This window comes from Lycium barbarum, chromosome 5, assembly GCF_019175385.1.
Source record: "Lycium barbarum isolate Lr01 chromosome 5, ASM1917538v2, whole genome shotgun sequence".
In the NCBI taxonomy this organism is placed as follows: Eukaryota; Viridiplantae; Streptophyta; class Magnoliopsida; order Solanales; family Solanaceae; genus Lycium; species Lycium barbarum.
Window position 1 is genome coordinate 139,360,281 of NC_083341.1, and position 18,054 is coordinate 139,378,334.

Below are 18,054 nucleotides of genomic sequence, written 5' to 3' on the forward strand. Positions count from 1 at the left end.
TCAAGTTGGGAAAAACTTGAAAACATTGGGGATGAAGATTGGTAGTTCAAACTTCAGAAAAACTACTTTAGTTTCGAAAACATGTCTAAAACTTTAAACATACATATTTAAAGTTTGGCTTCATCAAGCCAAACTTCAGGATCAATCATCGGAAGTTTGGACTAGTCAACCCAAACTTCAGGAAAAAATATTGGAAGTTTGCTGCCAACATGCTTACAACTTCAATTCTGTATGACTAAAGTTGATACTGAAATGGCTAAACTTACTGTTTTATATACCGCAACTGTGGCTTAAATGGTGATCTCAAAATCGATCATCAGTACACTTGCCCTCTCTATTAAGTCCTAAATCCTGATTGTTGAGTTCTTTGGGATATGCATTGGTCCATGGGCTAGTCAAATCAAAACTTATGGGCCAATTAAAAGTCCAAAGCCCATAAACACCCCTCTCCAAAACAGTAACCTTTTAAATAGGAAAATTTACTTGTCATAACTACCTCTAAGACTTATTTATGAATAATAACTACCTTATTTTTTATTTAATTTTTGTAGCTTTATTTTTTCAAAATTACATTTCATAACTGGTCCAGTAATTTTTGAAATACATGTACCTCTCTATTCTCTTTCACTACACATTTAAGATTTATCATTTTCTCCAAACCCTAAAAAAAAAATCTCTCTCCTCTCTCCCCTTCATTACCCATTAGATCCGGAAAAAAAAACCCACTTTCAATACTGTTTGATTTCCTCATTTTCCCAAGAAACGCACATCAGGTGTTTGTGAAATTACTTCTTTGAAAGAAAATACAGTACTCATAGAATCATTTGAACTTAAAACCCCCAGTTGGAGTAATTGTGGGGCATTTGATTACCCATTAGATCTGAAGAAAACCAACATTGGACTTGTCTGATTACCCCATTTTCCCAAAACGCACACCAACTGTTTGTGAAATTGCTCATTTGAAAAAGAAAAAAAAAACTCGAAATCCCAGTTGGATTAAGCTGGGGGTAATTGTGGGGCCTTTTATTGAAGTTCTTTTATTGTGGGGTCTTTTTGTTTGAACAGAGTCCATTAACAAAAAGACCAGCAATGGAGTTATTCCAGCTGAACCACCGGAATGGAAGACGGCGGTTGGTAGAGCCTCCAGCCGCGTCATAGCCGATTCCAATCGTTGTATCAACTTTTCTTCCATTGGCACTGCGAAGCTTCTGGATCTATAATTGGAGTTTAATGCCTACAGATCTGGTGATTGTTTGATATCAAAGAAATGTGTATTTAAATATTTCTTAAAGGTCTTCCTAAAGGTGAAATTCGCTGGAAAAACGAAAACCAATTTCGGCATCAATTCTCGATTTAGTTCTAGAGGCAACAACACTTCCTCACTGTTAATGTTGCTATAAATCCGATTTCAAACTATGTTACAAACGATTTTCTGTGTAGAACTATGTTTACTTTTTCTCAGATCTCGAAAAGCAGAATGGTGGATCGGAAGAAAGGCGGCGGAGGAAGGAGGAGGGTTTTTCCAGTTGTTGTGGTGGTTCTGCAGGGTTTGTGGTTGTAGTGTTTCAGTATATTTCTGTATATTTTCAGTATATTTCGTTATATTTCAATGTACTGTTTCAGTATATTTCTATATATTTCAGTGTACTGTTTCAGTATATTTCGCTATATTTCAATGTATTTCTAATTTACGAAATAGTTTCTGATACATTTCATTGTATTCCATTGTATATACGCATACTACAATTTTATATTTCTTAAACAATCAACCATATTTCATTGTATTCCAGTGTATATTTTTCTGTATTTGGAAATATTTCTAAAAGTTTGGAATGGAGTAATTTGGAGAGAGAAACATGGGTTGTTATGGAACTTGAGCCGTTTGCGTGATACATAGTTGATTTAATTTGATTTACCATTTAAAATGAAAGAAGATAATATGTTCCATAAATACAGCCTATTTTTACTCTGCCAAATTTTGTATTTTCGTGTATTTCAAAAACGCGAAATACAATCGAATACAACAAAACCAGCAAAAAAATTTGAATGGACTGATTTTGATAGAGAGATGTTAGCTGTAATGGAACCTCATGAGGTTTGCGTGAATCACAGAACCATTAATCCAAATTACCATATATATTTGAAAAAGATTTTTATTGCCATAAATATAGCCTTTTTTTAATTCAACATCCACACTGTATTTCGCTATATTTCACTGTATTTCAAAAACGCGAGATACAACTGTAATACAGCCAAAAGCAGTTACGAATTGTAAATCTTCAACTTATAGCTATAACTTGTTAAAAGCTGTTAAAAGATAGTTATTTGTGTAAGTTAACAAGAATTTCCCTTTGACTCCACCATGAATCTCCTCAAACTTCATCATCACCAACACAACTACTACCATAGCAAATTCACTTCAATTTCTAGAAATTCAACATCTTTCTCAGCACCCCACTTTCTACTTTTTCATACCCACAAACCAAAAAAAAATCCTTTAACTCTTCATTATTCTCTTGACAAATTTAAACAAAAAAAAAAAAAAAAAACTTCAACTGTAAAAATTCAACACTTAATGAAAATATTCAGACCTGCTTCGCTCGGTATAAGTTCTATAACATTTATCTTTGAAAACTGAACTTTTGTTTTGCTCGGCCTAAGTTTTCTAGAAATTAAGTTTGCTCGGCATAAGTCTTTTTTTTTTTTTGGGAGTTTGACAGTTTTATCTTCCATAACTTGTGTGATATAGATTAAAGTTATGTCTCGCGAGAAGTGTTAATAAGGGCATTTGTGGGAATGCTCTTTTAAGTCCTAAGAGCCCGTTTGGATTGACTTATAAGTTGCTGAAAACAGCTTATAGGTTGTTTTCAGTTTTTTTGAGTTTGACTGGCTAGCTTAAAATCATTTTGTGCTTAAAATAAGCCCAAAAAAATAATTGAGCCAGTTTGGCTTAGCTTATCTAAAGTAATTTATAAACTGCTTATAAGCCAAATAAGTTGGCCTACCCAATTTTTTTTTTTTTTTTTACTTATAAGTTATTTTTAACTTAGAAGCTGCTTTTTTTTAAGCTCATGCAAACAGGCTCTAAATCTTGATTGATTGTTGGGTTATTTGGATATGTACATGGGCAGATCAAATCAAACTTATGGGCCTAATTAAAGGAACACCATGGGCCAACCATAAGTACCCCTATCCAAAACAGTAACCTTAATATCCACAAAACACCACAAAACTTACAAGAATTTCTATTTTTTCTCCATCATGAATGTCCTCAAACCTCATCATCACCAACACAACCATTATTACCATAACAAATTCTCTTCAATTACTGAAAATTCATCATCTTTCTCACCACCCCACTTGCTCTTTTTCCCTACCAACAAACCAAAAAAAAATTCTTTATCTCTTCATTGTTCTCTTGAAAATTCTAAGCAAAAAAATGTGAGAGCCTCAACTGTAAAAACCCAAACTTGGAGTACCAAAGAGGAAGATTCAGAAGAATATGAGTACTTAGCAGCAGATGGGGTTGTTTATAAGGATACTTTGAGATTAGTAGAGAGTGCTATGTTTGCTGCTGTCTCAGGTTTAGCTTATTTGTTAAGCAATTCTCTTGCTATTGAGGTACTTATATGGTTCTTGAAATATGGAAATTTGATGTGTTTTTGGAGAAAATGCTTTTGCTTTTTTTTTTTGTTTTTAAATAAAAAAAAATGATGTTTTGGTTGGGGGGTGAATTTAATTTGATTAATCTTGCATTAGGTTATAGAGTTGGAAGGATGAAATTTTGCTTTCAAAGACAAGTTATGATGGGATTAGTTTGTTGGGATTAGTTTTACTGAAATTATTTATGTTGGTATTAGTTTTCGAGATATTATTTCTTATTGATTGTTTGATTTATTGTATTAAAATGTAACATACATGACATAATTTTAAAGAAAAAGTTATTTGTTTACAAAAATACCCTCCACCTTATTTAGTAGAAAAAGGTTTTGAGGGACCTCAGGGCTATATTTGTCATTTTCATTATTTTATCCTGAGATAACTAGTTAGTCCTGCCTGGAATAACTTATCCCAATACTATTTTTAATCCCGGATAACTTATCCCAGGATTAGTAACCAAACAAGGGATATGGTGGTACTAAGTTCTTATCCCAGGACTAGTTTTCCTTAATCCATAATACCAAATGACCTGAAGTGTCTTAGCTTGATTTGGCACGGAGACAAAGGGAGACTTTTGAGTCTTGAGGTTGTTAAATCATGTGGTGTTAAACTTGTCATGTAAAATGTTGGAATTGGAAAACTTACTAAATATAGAAAGAGACACTCTTTTGTGGGACAAGACCAAAAAGGAAACTAAGACACTTAAATTTGGATGGAGGGATGGAGGGAGTAGTATTTAGTTTATGAATTATTGAATTTGTTAAATGATTCTATTGTGCAATAAGTAAGGGAAGTCTATATGGTAAAATGTAGGAAATATTGCTGAAGAACAAAAATAAATTTAGGCTTGAAGCATGATAAATAATGCTTTCTTAAATGCGATATTTTCTCCCTCTCCTTCGGGAGAATGCTAGGCGATTGAAGCAAAGTAGTTGTAGTAGATATGACAAGATTTTTGAATCTTGGCACTAACCAAATTGTGAGAAACTTTGGTTAGGAAAGCAAGAATATTGCTGGTTTTTTAAGTGCAGAATTTTGGAGAAGAACAAGAGTGTTAAATTTTGTTATTGAGTGGAACTTTGTAGTATTAGTCGGACAATTTTATTATTTTTTAAAATTGATTGGTTATTGCCAGTTAATAGTTTATAAAGTATTGAATTTGTTAATGTTTCTATTGTGCAATAAGGGAAGTCCTTCATCCTGTAAAGTAGTACTTGACTTCTATAGCCAGGTGTGTTACTAGTAAGAGTGGAACTAATCTTGGTCAAAAACTGTTTGATAGAATTTAACTGTTGCTTTGATATCACTAGGGTCATGAACTAGGTACATCTGCTGCCAGGGGCGGATCCAGGATTTGAAGTTTATGGGTACCTACGACAACCTCTAAGTTAATATACAATAATAATTGGGTTCGTAGTCAAATATATATAGAAGTTTAGTGGAATTCTTAATACATATATAGGATTTAGGTAAAAGCTATTGGGCTCACGTGAACCTATAACTTAGAAGTTAGCTCCACCCTGTCTGCTGCCGACATCCAAGCTTATGTGACTTGATTAGTCATGCTTTTTTTTCTTTTTCCAGATAATGCTATAAATAGTTGAGCTTTTATGTTACCTTCTCAAAAAAAAAAAAAAATTGAGCTTTTGTTTCTTTAACTGTTCCAAAAGTGTTAATCACTTACTCCCTATACTTGGCTCTGTTGGTGGTTGGGAGGAACTTGGGAAACAGCAGCGAAAGAACCATCAACTGAGGGTTATTTAGGTTGATCTTTCTTTATTTTTGCAGGCAATCCAACTTTGGTTTATGATTTTGTTTGATGTTAACTGAAAGACTGCATTAACTCATAGTATTTGTATCATATCTTGCATAGTTTCTATGAGCTGACCTTGTATTATTGATCATTTTTCTGCTGGCGGTTTTGATCTCCTAAAGGAACTTTGGCTTTGCATGTAGCACAGAATTACTTCGGATGTTTCTTCGCATTGCCAATTGTTATATCCTCGATGAGATGGGGCGTTGCAGCTGGCAGAAAAACCATGGTTTGTCCCCCCCACATACTCCATAGGTTGAACGTTTACTTGTTCCTAGACGCTTGTTCATCTACTTTCTCTAACGGCCATTTATCGCATCTTATTAGGTGGCAACTGTTGTGCTATTGTTTGTCTTGTCTGGCCCAGTGAAAGCATTAAATTATATGGTGAGCGCTATCTTATAAACCATAAAAGACATAAATATTGGCTAGTGAGATATCAAATTTTCATTATTGCTTTATTATGATACTTGTTATCCTTGGTGGCTGTTCTTCTGCTTCAATACTTTATGTTCACAAATGTAATATTCACGGTTAGGCGATGTTGTTACTAAAGTAGCTACACTTCTTCTCCTCTTGATTCAGTTAATGCATGGTTTACTTGGCTTCACGATGGGTTCCTTATGGAGGTATGTTGTTATTCGTTTTGCGACTCTATACCTGAATGCTTTTTCTCAAGTCATTGTAATGAGTGTCCGTTTTGACAGTCTTCAAAGAGTTTATATCTTGGTTGCAACCCCTCATTGGAAACACCTCCCCCCACCCCCCGAAATACCCCCAAAACAAAAAACACGGACTAAGTAACAAATAATGAACAAGCATGGCACTGCAATCTTCCCAAATTTATATCGCGCTAATCCTATTCTTTGTTCGGGGAGCCAGAACCCCCAAAGCGAAATGGAAGGAAAAGATTGAAAACGTGCCGAGAGGATGCTTTCCATTACAAAAGAAATGTACAGTTAGTGAGCACCCAAGGGTGTGGCTACTATAAAGAAAGATATGCACTGGACACGCATTCTGCACCCTTCACATAAAATTTTGCTGCTGTTTGATTAGTTTAATGATTGCATGGTGTTTTATTTCTGATCTTGTCAGGGTGAGAACAAGTTGGGGTGCCTCAATCTTCTTGTGCGCTCTTGTATGTTCTCTCTCTTCCACTGCTTTCCCTCTTTGAGGGTATTTATACTCAATCACGAGCAATTCCAACAAGGGGCATCTATTTTGATCTGCAGGCTCGAGCTGTGGGTGCTCTCGGATATGTTGTATTAACCTCATTTTTAATAGGAGAAAACATCCTTGCTCTGGTAAGTTATAACTTCACTGACCTTCTTCCCAATTGTTCAGTTAGTCTTTACAAATGAAATGATCACTCATGTATTTGTTCTTTGCTTATAGATCACCGTAAATATTCATGCTACTCTCTCGTACATCCTCACCTCGTTAGGCAGTCAGATTGTTCCATCTATGAATTTTATATATACCTTATTCGGGACTCTGGTGCGTGTAATTTCTTCTTATCTATTCAACGGTTCAATTTGGCAAGAAAGTGACTTTTTTTCCGCTTGACAAGTAGAAGGCTGATGTTTTCTTCCTTTTACTATTTTGCTTCCTCAACTTGCAGCTTTTGATAAATTGTGCGTTCTTCGTGTCCTTGCTGCATCTTCTCTACGCCATTTTTCTAACCAAATTCGGCATGAAAGCTAATTTGAGACTGCCAAGGTGGTTAGCCGTAGCAATATAAACCGGTTAAAAGAGCACTCTCATTCTAGACATGGTAGAAATGGGACTTTGCTCAGATACTATACCACCGCGATGGTTAATACAAAATTACTTTGATCATCATTGATACAAGATTGACAATGTGGATTACCAATCAAGTTCATTATATTGTTTCAAGGAATACATGATCAGCCACAAGAATTTAATTGTTCAGTTTACTTGTAAATGTATTTGTAATACATTTTGGACAGTATCTACTGCATTGAAATTTCCATCTGGTGGAAGATAATATTCTTGTGTGTAGTTTTTCAATATTTTCCCTTAGAAAATCCCTGTTGGCTCTTTGAAAGGATTGCTAAGAACTTCTAACTTATCACGATTTTGAAGTTTCTCCAATCTCCTATGAAAATTCCTCTAATTGAAAATTTGAACATCTATAATTGTTGTGCAAGATGTAATAGCTTTGGAAAAGCAACTGAATTGAGAAAGTAGTTGAGACTTATTTTTGAAATTGGATTTCAAGAACTGAGAAGACAGCATGTTGCTAATCAGAGCAAAGTTCTTGTTCGAGTATATTGATAATAAAGTAAAGCTAATATCTTCTAATGGTGGAAACTGGAAAGGATACTTTAGTAAAACTAATTAAATTTCACTCAAAATCTTTTTGGAAAATATTTAATGTGTATGTGATTAACGGCTTGAGGCAAAAAGACATTTGCCGATTAGTCTAAAAATAAACTTTCATTTTTACTTGTTTACTATTTTCATTTTTACTTATCCACTTTAACGTATCAAGAAAAAGACAAATGTTTTTCTCTTGTTTACCCTTAAACATTAATTACTCATTTTTAATATATTTTAAATCTATTGAGACTATACAATAACTAATATGGCTATAATGATAAAATATATTAAGGGGCGCGCAAGGTCAAGAGTGACAAGAAAAAATGAACGGAAAGAGTACATACAAATAATCGCTTTTTTTGGTTGGCAAGTGAATGCTAGAAAAGGCAATGCAATTGCAAGGATGTGTGTTTTTTGCATACAATAATGAAGTTTGTTCTTTGTACTCAATAGTATCTCGTGACCAAATTAATTGAGAACTACAACGAGATCAAAAATGAATTTTGCTCTTCGTATACAATGAGTATAGCATGATCAAATTAATCTAAGAATCAGAATATAGTAATCAAACAAATTTATATTTCTTCTATCCCCTTTGGACTCATGGTTACAAGAAACAATGATTTTAGAAATAGTCAACTAACCAAACAAATAAATCTAAATCAGTTCAAATACAATAACCAGCATCTTTAAAACTCAATGGACACATCATATTACCCCATTGAGTAACTTGGATCATCTTAAACATTGCGTAAAATCGAACCAAAATGACCTTTCAGCAGGGCCAACTAGACAAAAAATCCTAGAAATCGTCTTTAGTCTACTAAAATCCAAAGGGAAAACTCAAAACATTATCATTTTAGTTACTTGACTAAACTTGAATTTGAAGGCGAGTACAAATAATAACACTATCAACCTGTGAAAAGTCAAAGAAGCACGCGTTGAACCCCAAACATCCTTCAAGCCGGGTTCAGGAATCGGCTAGGTAAGGAAAGTCAAACTTCAATCCCAGGTAGTTCCCAGGTTGAAAAGCTAGAAACAAAAGAATCAAAAAGAACACAAGTATCAACACTAATCAAAGGAAAAAATGACCTCGAGATCATCGAGAATGAGAAAATAGTTAAAGGTGTACCAAAAATTGGAACGTAAACGCGATCAAGCTTCTTTCCTTGTTATCCTGTCATTCAAAAGTTAAAAGCATTAAGAATGGAAAAAACTAGTGAATAAGTCAATCAATACATTTATGGCATGAAACGTCTCGTATGCTCGATAAAGCAGAGAGATGAGCATCTTCCTAAGATAAGTGAATATTGGAGTATGGTTCATGGATCTTTGTAACAAACTTAAAAGGTTGGTTTTGGTTTATTGAGTAGAATAGGTACTACTACAGATATTGTACTGAAATCAAATGACATACAGTTGGGCATGATGGGATGCAATAAGAGTCCAGCATAATATTTCTTACCTGAAACAGTATATCCCAAGCGCTGACGTGATTTCATGAATAACAGATGTGGCCAAATGCAGATAGAGTGATGCTGAACAAGATGGGAAGAAATAATAATAATAATCAGCCAATAATACATAAGGAAAGTATGTTTGCAGATTCAGCTAAACTTAATAAGTTTTCCAAATATAGCTCAACAAAACAGCATATCATATCCATCTGAATCACTAAAGAAGATGTAATACCTGAGTATACAGTGTAAGCGAGAAGAACCCAGAATTCATCAACCATAGGAACTCTGCAAAGAAGAGAGGAATACAAGAATTCCAGAAAAGGAATATCAGTGACATGTAAAGCCATACTTGGAATTAAATTCCATGAATGAACGAGACTAGTTTCTACTTACCCATCATTAAGTCTGGCAGTGAGCGCATTTGCAACGGCAAAAGGTAGACAAAGCAGAGACTGCAAACATAAAGTTACATTTCAAAAACACTGTGGCCACAATGCTCGAAGCATCGTCTATTATTTATCTTCTTCTTTCAATAATTATTTTTATATCATACTATCTCTAACTCTGAGGATACAGTTCTCCAACTGAAACACTTAGTGACCAATTTAAGACACAAAAAGATGGTTTTATACGACATTGTCAGAATGTTCCGAGCAGCTGAAATTCTAGCCACTGTATTACCCCACACAACATTCTTTTTTCCCTCCTTAAAAGAGCCCATTGGAATAACTTCCAATGGAATATTGAAGATTCATTACTTGAAAGAGTCACCAGAATGTGTGTGATGGGGGCCAAAATATCTGTTTTTTGCAGCAGAATAGTTCTCTTTGATAAAGTAAGAATAGGAATTATTAATCGAGGATATAGATGTCAGACTCCTCGGCTTAAATCGTAAGCTATAGATATCAACTTAAAGAAAACATGGATTAGTTTAAACCAGAAAGGATTCTCGACCCTTGGCCAATCTAAAGATCTTAAGGGTCGTTTGGTTGGAAACAACTTATCCTGGGATTAGTTATTCCACCCTCCCACAGGGATAAAACAACACTACGATCCCGGGATACCTAATCCCGATATTAGTTATACCGCGATTTTATCCCAACCAAATGTGGGATAAACTCATCTCAAATATAATCCCGGGATTATTTATCCTTATCCCTTGTACCAAACGAGCCCTTATAGCATTAATTTAGCACATCAGAAAAAGCAGCATACCATGCACATATTTGTTTTCAGACCCTTGGGTTCATCACATAAGTGAGCCAAAATCAACCTTCCCTGCAGAAAAAACCAATAATTGAGATGATATAACATCTAAGAGAGCAGAAAATGTTGGTATACAGCAATTATCAGCTTTCTGAATATCTCATTTTACCATAGGTTGCCCAGAAAGTAAAATTTAAAAATGCATAAACCAAGAGCACGATGGAGATACATTACCACAAGAAATCCGAATGCAAGCCCAGTTCCCACTACCATAAGATGAGGATAGTTCTTCATTAAATCAGATGGAGATAAATAGTCCCTGCAAAACAGCCAATATTAAATACCACGATATGGTCCCAAAAATAATTAGTATTCTGAAAGTGAGCGAGAGATACCACAGAAGCACTCCTCCCAGTAGCACAACAAACGGGTAAATCTGTCAACATTAGAAGTGAAATTTTTCAACAACAGACCATAATCACCAAATCACCTATATAAATCTAAGAAACGGTACTTACCATGGCCAGTGCCCGCGGCATACTTCCTTTTGTTGCCTTGACAACCTTATGAACATTGTTAATACTGCCAAAAAGAATTTGACATTAATACTGTTCAACTGACCTGAACTGTTACAGCAGGCTGAAGTACTATAATAGCTAGAATCCAGAATCTTTAGATGATGAATATGGCAGAAATAGCCGACGCTTTCAAGCCCATTGGCAAGAAATCAGAAAGAATTATGGAAGAAAAAGGAAGAGACCCCACCGAAGTATAAAAATTACTCACTTGCAGTAGACTGTTGGAATAACAGCAAAAGCTACCATCAGCAACAACACGGCTTTATTGGTCGGAATTTCTGAAGTCAAAGGTTAATAGGAATAAGAATAATAAGAAACACAAAAATCAACTTTGGAATAGACAGAGAAACATAGCCAGTATCGAGAAATAATACATATAGATATGCTCATGGAAGCAACTATCATCTGAAGGCAGGTATAGAGGCACAGACTTCATAAAGCATAAAATTAGGATATGAATTCACTTGGAAATCCCATTTAGAAAATAACAATAAGAAAAGAAAAGAAAAGAAAAGAAAGAGATCAACACGATATGTACGAGAAGTGAAATGTTGTGAAGTGCATTGGATAAAGGATGCAAGTAACACACAGGCAAAAAATTCTACCATCTGCAGCAGAATTCAAAGTTCAAAACTTTTCAAGTTTAATATATACAATCCTAGAAAGTGTTCTTTGAAAAAAAAAAAATGCTTCAAATTAAAAGGTAAGAAGGTTAAGAGAAAACAGAACTGAACGGAGAGCATAATTCTTTTCGATAAAGAAAAAATGAGAGAATGATATAAACTATATAACTACACAATACCATATCAGATAAGGAAATACTTGGCTCTTCATAATACATAGAGAGAGAGAGAGAGAGAGAGAGAGAGAGAGAGAGAGGGAGAGAGAGGGTTGAGGAGAAACTTCAAAGCTGAAAAAACAAAAGGACACTTTATGCAAGCCTCACCGTTCAGAAAAGGAACCCAACCCACGAGTGGCAGAGACTTCCCAAGCTGCTGAACCCACCACTCAGATCCTGAAATCATGAAATGTCAGCTGTTAATAGAGAAAACTGATAGAATGTACCAAAACAACAGACTGGGGGTAGCCGGGAGTGAGGAAGGGCATCAAAAGGGGGAGGGGAAGAGAGAAAAATCAAGCTTACCCACTAGAGCTGTAAAGAAATGGCTGAGATATATCAACATGAGACCCTCTGTTGGTCCATTTACTACAGGAAGAACTAGAGTGTTGGTGAAATAGCTGCAAAAGGGACCAACATCCAAAAACAAGATTAAGAGATCAAAGATACTAAAAAACTCTTGAAAACTAGGATGAAAGATGGATGTTGCTCGGGTTCTTCAGAAATGTCGACAGGTGCGTGTGGGATTCTCCAAAAGTAGTGCATCTTTGGAGAATCCGACACGGGAGCGGTAACAATCTTGGCGAGTCCGAGCAACATAGGATAAAACATTGATCCAGATATCTATCTCATAAGTTTTTTCCCCTGATAACCAAGAAATCCATTGTTTCCGGCTTCGAAACTCAGGAGCAAACGAGCCGCCCCTCCACCCTCATCCACTTAAATAAAAGACTTGGTTAACCAGCTAGGATTTGAACTTGTGATGTGCGCGTACCATACACACCGTATTGTATTACCTTTGTCATTTCACCAAAATCCCAGGGCATTTCTCTCTTATATAGTTTAAATTATCTTCTAAATCCATGTATCTTGTACAGGCAACATTTGATATATATTTCCTCTTAACCTGGCTACTAAACGGCCCTTCTAATATTCTACGACAATATACCCAAAAACTAAACATACTGAAGAGTTACATTGAAAGACCTACCTTTCCCAAGTAGCAAAGAAGAAAGGAACAGCTGAAATAACCCAGAACCAGAAAGTATGTCGTCCACACATAGCAGTGCTCCCAAAAGCCAAGGCTTCAAACTGTTCATATTAAGCACGAAATCTGTAAGTACAAGTCTTCCCAGGGCAAGAAAAAGGATTACTTGAAAACATGACATACTGCACATGCAAGCGCATCACATCCTGCAAATTGTGAAAGCCAAGACATCTGATTAGACTCATAACAACAAATCCAGTCAGAATCACGGCAGTTCGCACACACCCAACTTAGAAAGAGAATAACATACGAATATATAAATGAAAAAGGAGAGGAAGAATCACCATGATCAAAAAGCTCTCCTAGTGGACTAGAGGAATTTGTTCGTCTTGCTTGCTTTCCATCAACAGCATCAAACGTCTACATCCATTAAGAGTCCAACCAAACAACATACAATCAAAAAGGAACTCCAACAGAAGAAAAGGCCAAACTCAGATTACTAAAGCCGTTCCGAAGAAGGAATATGACCTATACAGTTCTGAGAAATAGCTTTTACTACAAAGGCAGCACCAAAGATGAATCTAAATTCAGAGATGACAATGTTTCGGTCCATCCGACAGTTCCCCAATACTACGCACAAACTTAGCGATAAGTCTGAGATGAGCTCAATGTTGCATAGTTCAAAGGTCATACTATATGCAAAAATAATGGTAACCTAAGTAATAAACTAAACAGTTACATCTGTTAAGTTCATCTTCTGCCACTGTCCCAGCAAAATATCTCAAGCCGGACTCAAAGAATATCTTCCCGATTAGATAATAAAACTTTTGACCTCAAAACATGCTAGGAACAAGATGTGAACACTGTTTCACCATACGAAATGAGATGTCCAATCAATTGGAAATCGGTAGATATTCTTTTAAAGGTTGCCTTTTGAAGATTAATTTTCCACTTTTTTAGAATTTTATGGGATCTCAGTTCATTTTTATCATTTTCCAAAAAGCTTTTTACACTACAGAATGGAGTTAATATAATAAGGTTCATGTTTTCTCCAACTTGAACCGGACCTCTAACAACTACAAACCACACACGATGACAGTTACCAATATAGGATAACTGTGTATTCCAGAGTCATGTAACATAGTCAAAATCACATGACGTACAGATTAAAAATGTTCTTCAAATGCTACTAGAAGAACCGATGAAAAAATACACTTATAAAGGAGCATTCTAGATGTGGCATTAGCTACTAGACCAACACGGTTCACCAATTTAAAATACTTATACCTACAAATTAGACATGGAACTCCAGTTACCAGTTTCAAAAAAAAAAAAAATTAGACATGGAACTCAACAACAACATACCCAATGTAATCCCACAAGTGGGGTCTGGGGAGGGTAGAGTGTGGTCTGGGGAGGGTAGAGTGTACGCACACCTTACCCCTACCTTGGGAGGTAGAGAGGCTGTTTCCGAAAGACCCTCGGCTCAAGAGAAAACATGGCAAAGAAGGTTAGACAAGGTTTAACAAAGTAAAGCCGTCCAAGCACAATACTATAGATAAGCACTAAGGAGAAAGTACTAGTAAATGCAGCAAACTAATAATATAATCGAAGTACGGGAGACAATAGATAGTAACAGAAATCGAAGGACAAGAAACTACACAAAAAAATACTACGCCTACTAGTATGTGAGGGCAAATTAGACATGGAACTCAAAAAGAAAATATCTGGTTAAACAATCATGATTGTAGAACACAAGTCAACTATCAACATTACCACTACAAAAACAAATTGAGAAGAACGCTAATCAAGATGGTGGCTAAGACAGGCAAACCTGATAAAGGAAGAGAAGCAGTCCATGTGCAAAATTAACCCATCTTGGAGGGGGTGAATCCAACATTGGAGAATAAATCTGGGGAGAAGAATTATCCAGTAAGAGAAGTAGAACATTTGAAAAGCAATTTAAAACATTTGAAAAGCAAAGCCACAAAAAAAATGTTGGACAGACTCCTGAGTTACATCATCAGGCAAGCAGAAGAACTTTCTACTATTACAGACAATGGATATGTGCTCTAGAGAGACGAAGTCCAACTCACATATCCGAGCAGCGCAGATGTGACCAAGAACAAAAATCCCATAAGTGTAATCTGCAAATGGAAGTTATATATCAGACCTCGCGGAGAATACACAAATGAGAAAAATAATGTTTGCAACAAAGACCATAGGTTACAGTGAGACGTACCATATTCGGTCTGGGGAACATATACAGAACATGCACACCAAAAAACAATTGTCAGTTAACTCCGGAAACAGAGGAAAACATACAGTATGATAACCAGGCTAAAGCCATTAGCAATTAATTGTTTAAATGGGTAACAAATTCATGTTAGATTATTTCTTCTGGCACCTGATGAGTATGCACTCCGTACACATGTGTGTGTGTGAGTGTGCTGTCTGTATGAAACTGCATCAAAGCCTATTATAATATTACAGAGGGAACTGGCGTATGCTAACCTAATACTCCCAAAATTGCCATAACAACTTGTTCATTTATTTTATTATCGTCATCATCATCATTATTATCGTTATCTTCATCATCAAGGAGGCTGTATGAGTGACAAAAAGTTTGTCTCAGTACCAAGATCCTGGAAGCTTTTTTTTATTTCCTTTTAATAGCCATGATCCTGAAAGTTGTTTTATTGCCATCACCGTTATAGACTATGGCATTCTGTGGATTCATAGAAAAACGAGAAAAATCCTTCAATCGGCATTCCACACAGAATACTCTTGTTACATTTCAATTCCGATATCTGCTCTTCTATCCGAGGTAGTTCAAGCAATTCATTCTACGCGCGAATTAGTAGTACAAGGTTCTGAAATTGGCAGGAAATATTTTTCTGGTACTCCAATATGCCAAATGAATGAACAGCAAGACCTTCTTAGCTCACTAAAAGAAGTAAATAATGGAACCTGTATACAAGATACATCACTACACAAACACTAGAAATTTAAACACCCTAATTTGCAGACATGCACAAATTGCCGAGGAAAAAATATTCATCAGAAAATTCAGAGAAAAACTTACGGCATCCAAAGGGGGAAGAAATTGACACAGCGACCCCAAAAAGGCTGCAACACATACTTAGCAACATAGGAGTGATCCACCCCACTGTATTTGTACCTATGAAGTGATTGCACTCCATGTGCCCCTATATAACCCATCCTTCCTTTCCCTCTTTCTCGCTCGCTACCTCTAAATTACCTATAAACCAATTGAAATCTGCACAAAAATAATTGAGTTAAAAGTTTCTAAAGACAACACCAAAGTTAACAGAAAAACAAAAGTTATATGGGCTATCAAAACAGGAAATCGTAGTAACATAAGTAGAACCACAAAAGCTGCATGCTTAGAAGTGCAAGATTATGACAGAATTTTTCTACACCAATTCCAAAACGTTAACAGAGAAAGCAAGAGCTCAAGGTCTATCGGAAACAGCCTTTCTACCACACAAAGGCAGAAGTACAGTCTACGTACATCCTATCCTCCCCAGACCCCACTTGTGGGATTACGCTCGGTATGTTGTTGTAACAAAGAAAGCAAATTTGCCAACTGAATCTCATAAACAAAGTAGAAACACAAAAGAGCATGCCTAGGTTGCAAGATTATGAGAAACTTTCAGAACTAATACCAGAGTAAACAGAGAAAACAAATTCTATGGGGACTCTCAAAATGGGATCTTGAACATTTAATCTGAGAAAAAAAGAAAAAGGTAGAAATATGAAAAGGGTATACTTGGAACAGCAAGTTATGATAATTTTGTGATAACTTGATGGGTACTATAAAAATGTGATTTTTAACATTTACTCAGAGAAAAAAAGTAGAAATATGAAAAGGGTAAGCTTGGAACTGCAAGAGAAAAAAAAAATTAAAACCAATTCCAGAGTTAAAAGAGAGAACAAATTTGATGGGGCTATCAAAATGGGAATCTTAACATTGAATTTGAGAAACAAAGTAATAACACAAAAACAGCATGCCTAGAATATCAAGAACATAACACCTTTTTGAATACCAATTCCATAGTTAACAGAAAAAACAACAAACAAACAAACTTCATGGGTACTATCAAATTTGACAGGGCTATAAAAATGTGAGTTTGAACATCGAAAAACAAAGTAACAACACAAAAAGGGCATGCCCAAAATAGCAAGAACATCACAACTTTTCCAATACCAATTCCATAGTTAACATAAAAAACAACAAAAAACAAACTTGATGGGTACTACAAAAATACAATTTTTCACATTAAATCTATAAAACTAATCAGAAATACAAAAGAGTGTGCATAAAATGTAATGATATGATAAAACATTTAAAGGAGGTGTACCAAGATTGGGGTTTTGAAGATTGAATCTAAGAAACAAAGCACAAATACAAAAAGGGCATCTTAATAATGCAATGACATGAGCAAAAATAGCCATTCTTGAAATAAAAATTGAAACTTTAAGAGAGTTTGCAATATCTAACCTTTTTGGAAAGAGGATGCAGTTTGAGTGATCTTTGGAGAAGCAAAAATTGGCAATACTCTGTGTTTCTTGGAACACAAAAAAAGAAAGTACTTAACGAGAGGAGCCAAAGAAAAGAGAAATGGTTAAAATTGAAAGGGGGGCCAGGACCAATGTTGTCTAGTTAATTAATAATGTTTGATTTGAGGCTATTTGAAGAAAGAAAAAGTTTGATTGGTGCTCATATTCGTTTAAGAAACGGTTCAATTTTTTATAGTGCCACGAGGAAACATATTTCAAAAACTGCTTATAGCTTAAGCAAAGTTCGACTATTATTAGCTCAGTTGATTAGCTATTTGAATTTCACATTGTTGGTGGGGTTCGATAAGTTCCTCCTTCGTTTCTCCTTCCCGTACGTGTTATATATATATATTAAATAAGTGTGAGTCTTATGAAGAAATTGCACGGTTTGCCTTCAAATGGACTGATTTTTAATTTTTGTCCTTCAAAATTAAACTTATGTCTTGGTAGACGTAAGTTTTTTTAAGAATGTGAGGCATAATTTATGAAATATCACGATGCGAAAATATAAAGTTACGATGCGAAAAAGTTGTTTATTACGAGGGGCAAACATTAAAGATCAGCACAAAATAGGGACAAAAGTG

General features: G+C 35.3%; 2 protein-coding genes across 7 annotated transcripts; one reads left to right on the forward strand and one right to left on the reverse strand.

Moving 5' to 3' along the window:
• The first annotated feature begins 3,202 nt into the window (after window positions 1-3,202).
• LOC132641872 (uncharacterized) lies at window positions 3,203-7,504 on the forward strand. 5 transcript variants are annotated; one of them, XM_060358960.1, is made up of 8 exons: window positions 3,204-3,621; window positions 5,622-5,702; window positions 5,801-5,860; window positions 6,059-6,102; window positions 6,569-6,611; window positions 6,706-6,777; window positions 6,869-6,970; window positions 7,095-7,504. In XM_060358960.1, the coding sequence occupies exons 1-8, from the start codon at window positions 3,262-3,264 to the stop codon at window positions 7,212-7,214; spliced, it is 882 nt and encodes a 293-aa protein (XP_060214943.1). In that variant the 5' UTR covers window positions 3,204-3,261; the 3' UTR covers window positions 7,215-7,504. The 5 variants fall into 5 exon arrangements, with proteins under 5 accessions (XP_060214946.1, XP_060214943.1, XP_060214944.1 ...); XM_060358961.1 differs by having other exon boundaries at window positions 3,204-3,583; window positions 5,617-5,702; XM_060358962.1 differs by having other exon boundaries at window positions 3,204-3,583.
• Window positions 7,505-8,375: 871 nt separating this feature from the next.
• LOC132641874 (choline/ethanolaminephosphotransferase 1) lies at window positions 8,376-17,601 on the reverse strand. Of its 2 annotated transcripts, XM_060358966.1 has the most exons (20): window positions 17,412-17,601; window positions 15,972-16,166; window positions 15,129-15,138; window positions 14,983-15,033; window positions 14,721-14,798; window positions 13,231-13,306; window positions 13,070-13,092; window positions 12,890-12,990; window positions 12,205-12,299; window positions 12,007-12,075; window positions 11,269-11,338; window positions 11,001-11,064; window positions 10,878-10,918; window positions 10,717-10,801; window positions 10,492-10,554; window positions 9,670-9,728; window positions 9,509-9,561; window positions 9,282-9,354; window positions 8,949-8,993; window positions 8,376-8,848 (listed from the first exon to the last, which is right to left on the reverse strand). In XM_060358966.1, the coding sequence occupies exons 2-19, from the start codon at window positions 16,106-16,108 to the stop codon at window positions 8,972-8,974; spliced, it is 1,170 nt and encodes a 389-aa protein (XP_060214949.1). In that variant the 5' UTR covers window positions 16,109-16,166; window positions 17,412-17,601; the 3' UTR covers window positions 8,376-8,848; window positions 8,949-8,971. The 2 variants fall into 2 exon arrangements, with proteins under 2 accessions (XP_060214949.1, XP_060214948.1); XM_060358965.1 differs by having other exon boundaries at window positions 15,129-16,166; window positions 17,412-17,596.
• Between the last annotated feature and the right edge of the window lie 453 nt (window positions 17,602-18,054).

Coding starts and splice junctions, on each gene's coding strand:
- LOC132641872 (XM_060358960.1), top strand. CDS start 3,262: ATGAATGTCCTCAAACCTCATCATCACCAACACAACCATTATTACCAT. Junction 6,612..6,705: donor CAATCTTCTTGTGCGCTCTT/GTATGTTCTCTC, acceptor TTTGATCTGCAG/GCTCGAGCTGTGGGTGCTCT. Junction 6,778..6,868: donor GAGAAAACATCCTTGCTCTG/GTAAGTTATAAC, acceptor CTTTGCTTATAG/ATCACCGTAAATATTCATGC.
- LOC132641874 (XM_060358966.1), bottom strand. CDS start 16,108: ATGGGTTATATAGGGGCACATGGAGTGCAATCACTTCATAGGTACAAA. Junction 11,065..11,268: donor ATTCCAACAGTCTACTGCAA/GTGAGTAATTTT, acceptor TCTTTTTGGCAG/TATTAACAATGTTCATAAGG. Junction 8,994..9,281: donor CTTGGGATATACTGTTTCAG/GTAAGAAATATT, acceptor TTTGAATGACAG/GATAACAAGGAAAGAAGCTT.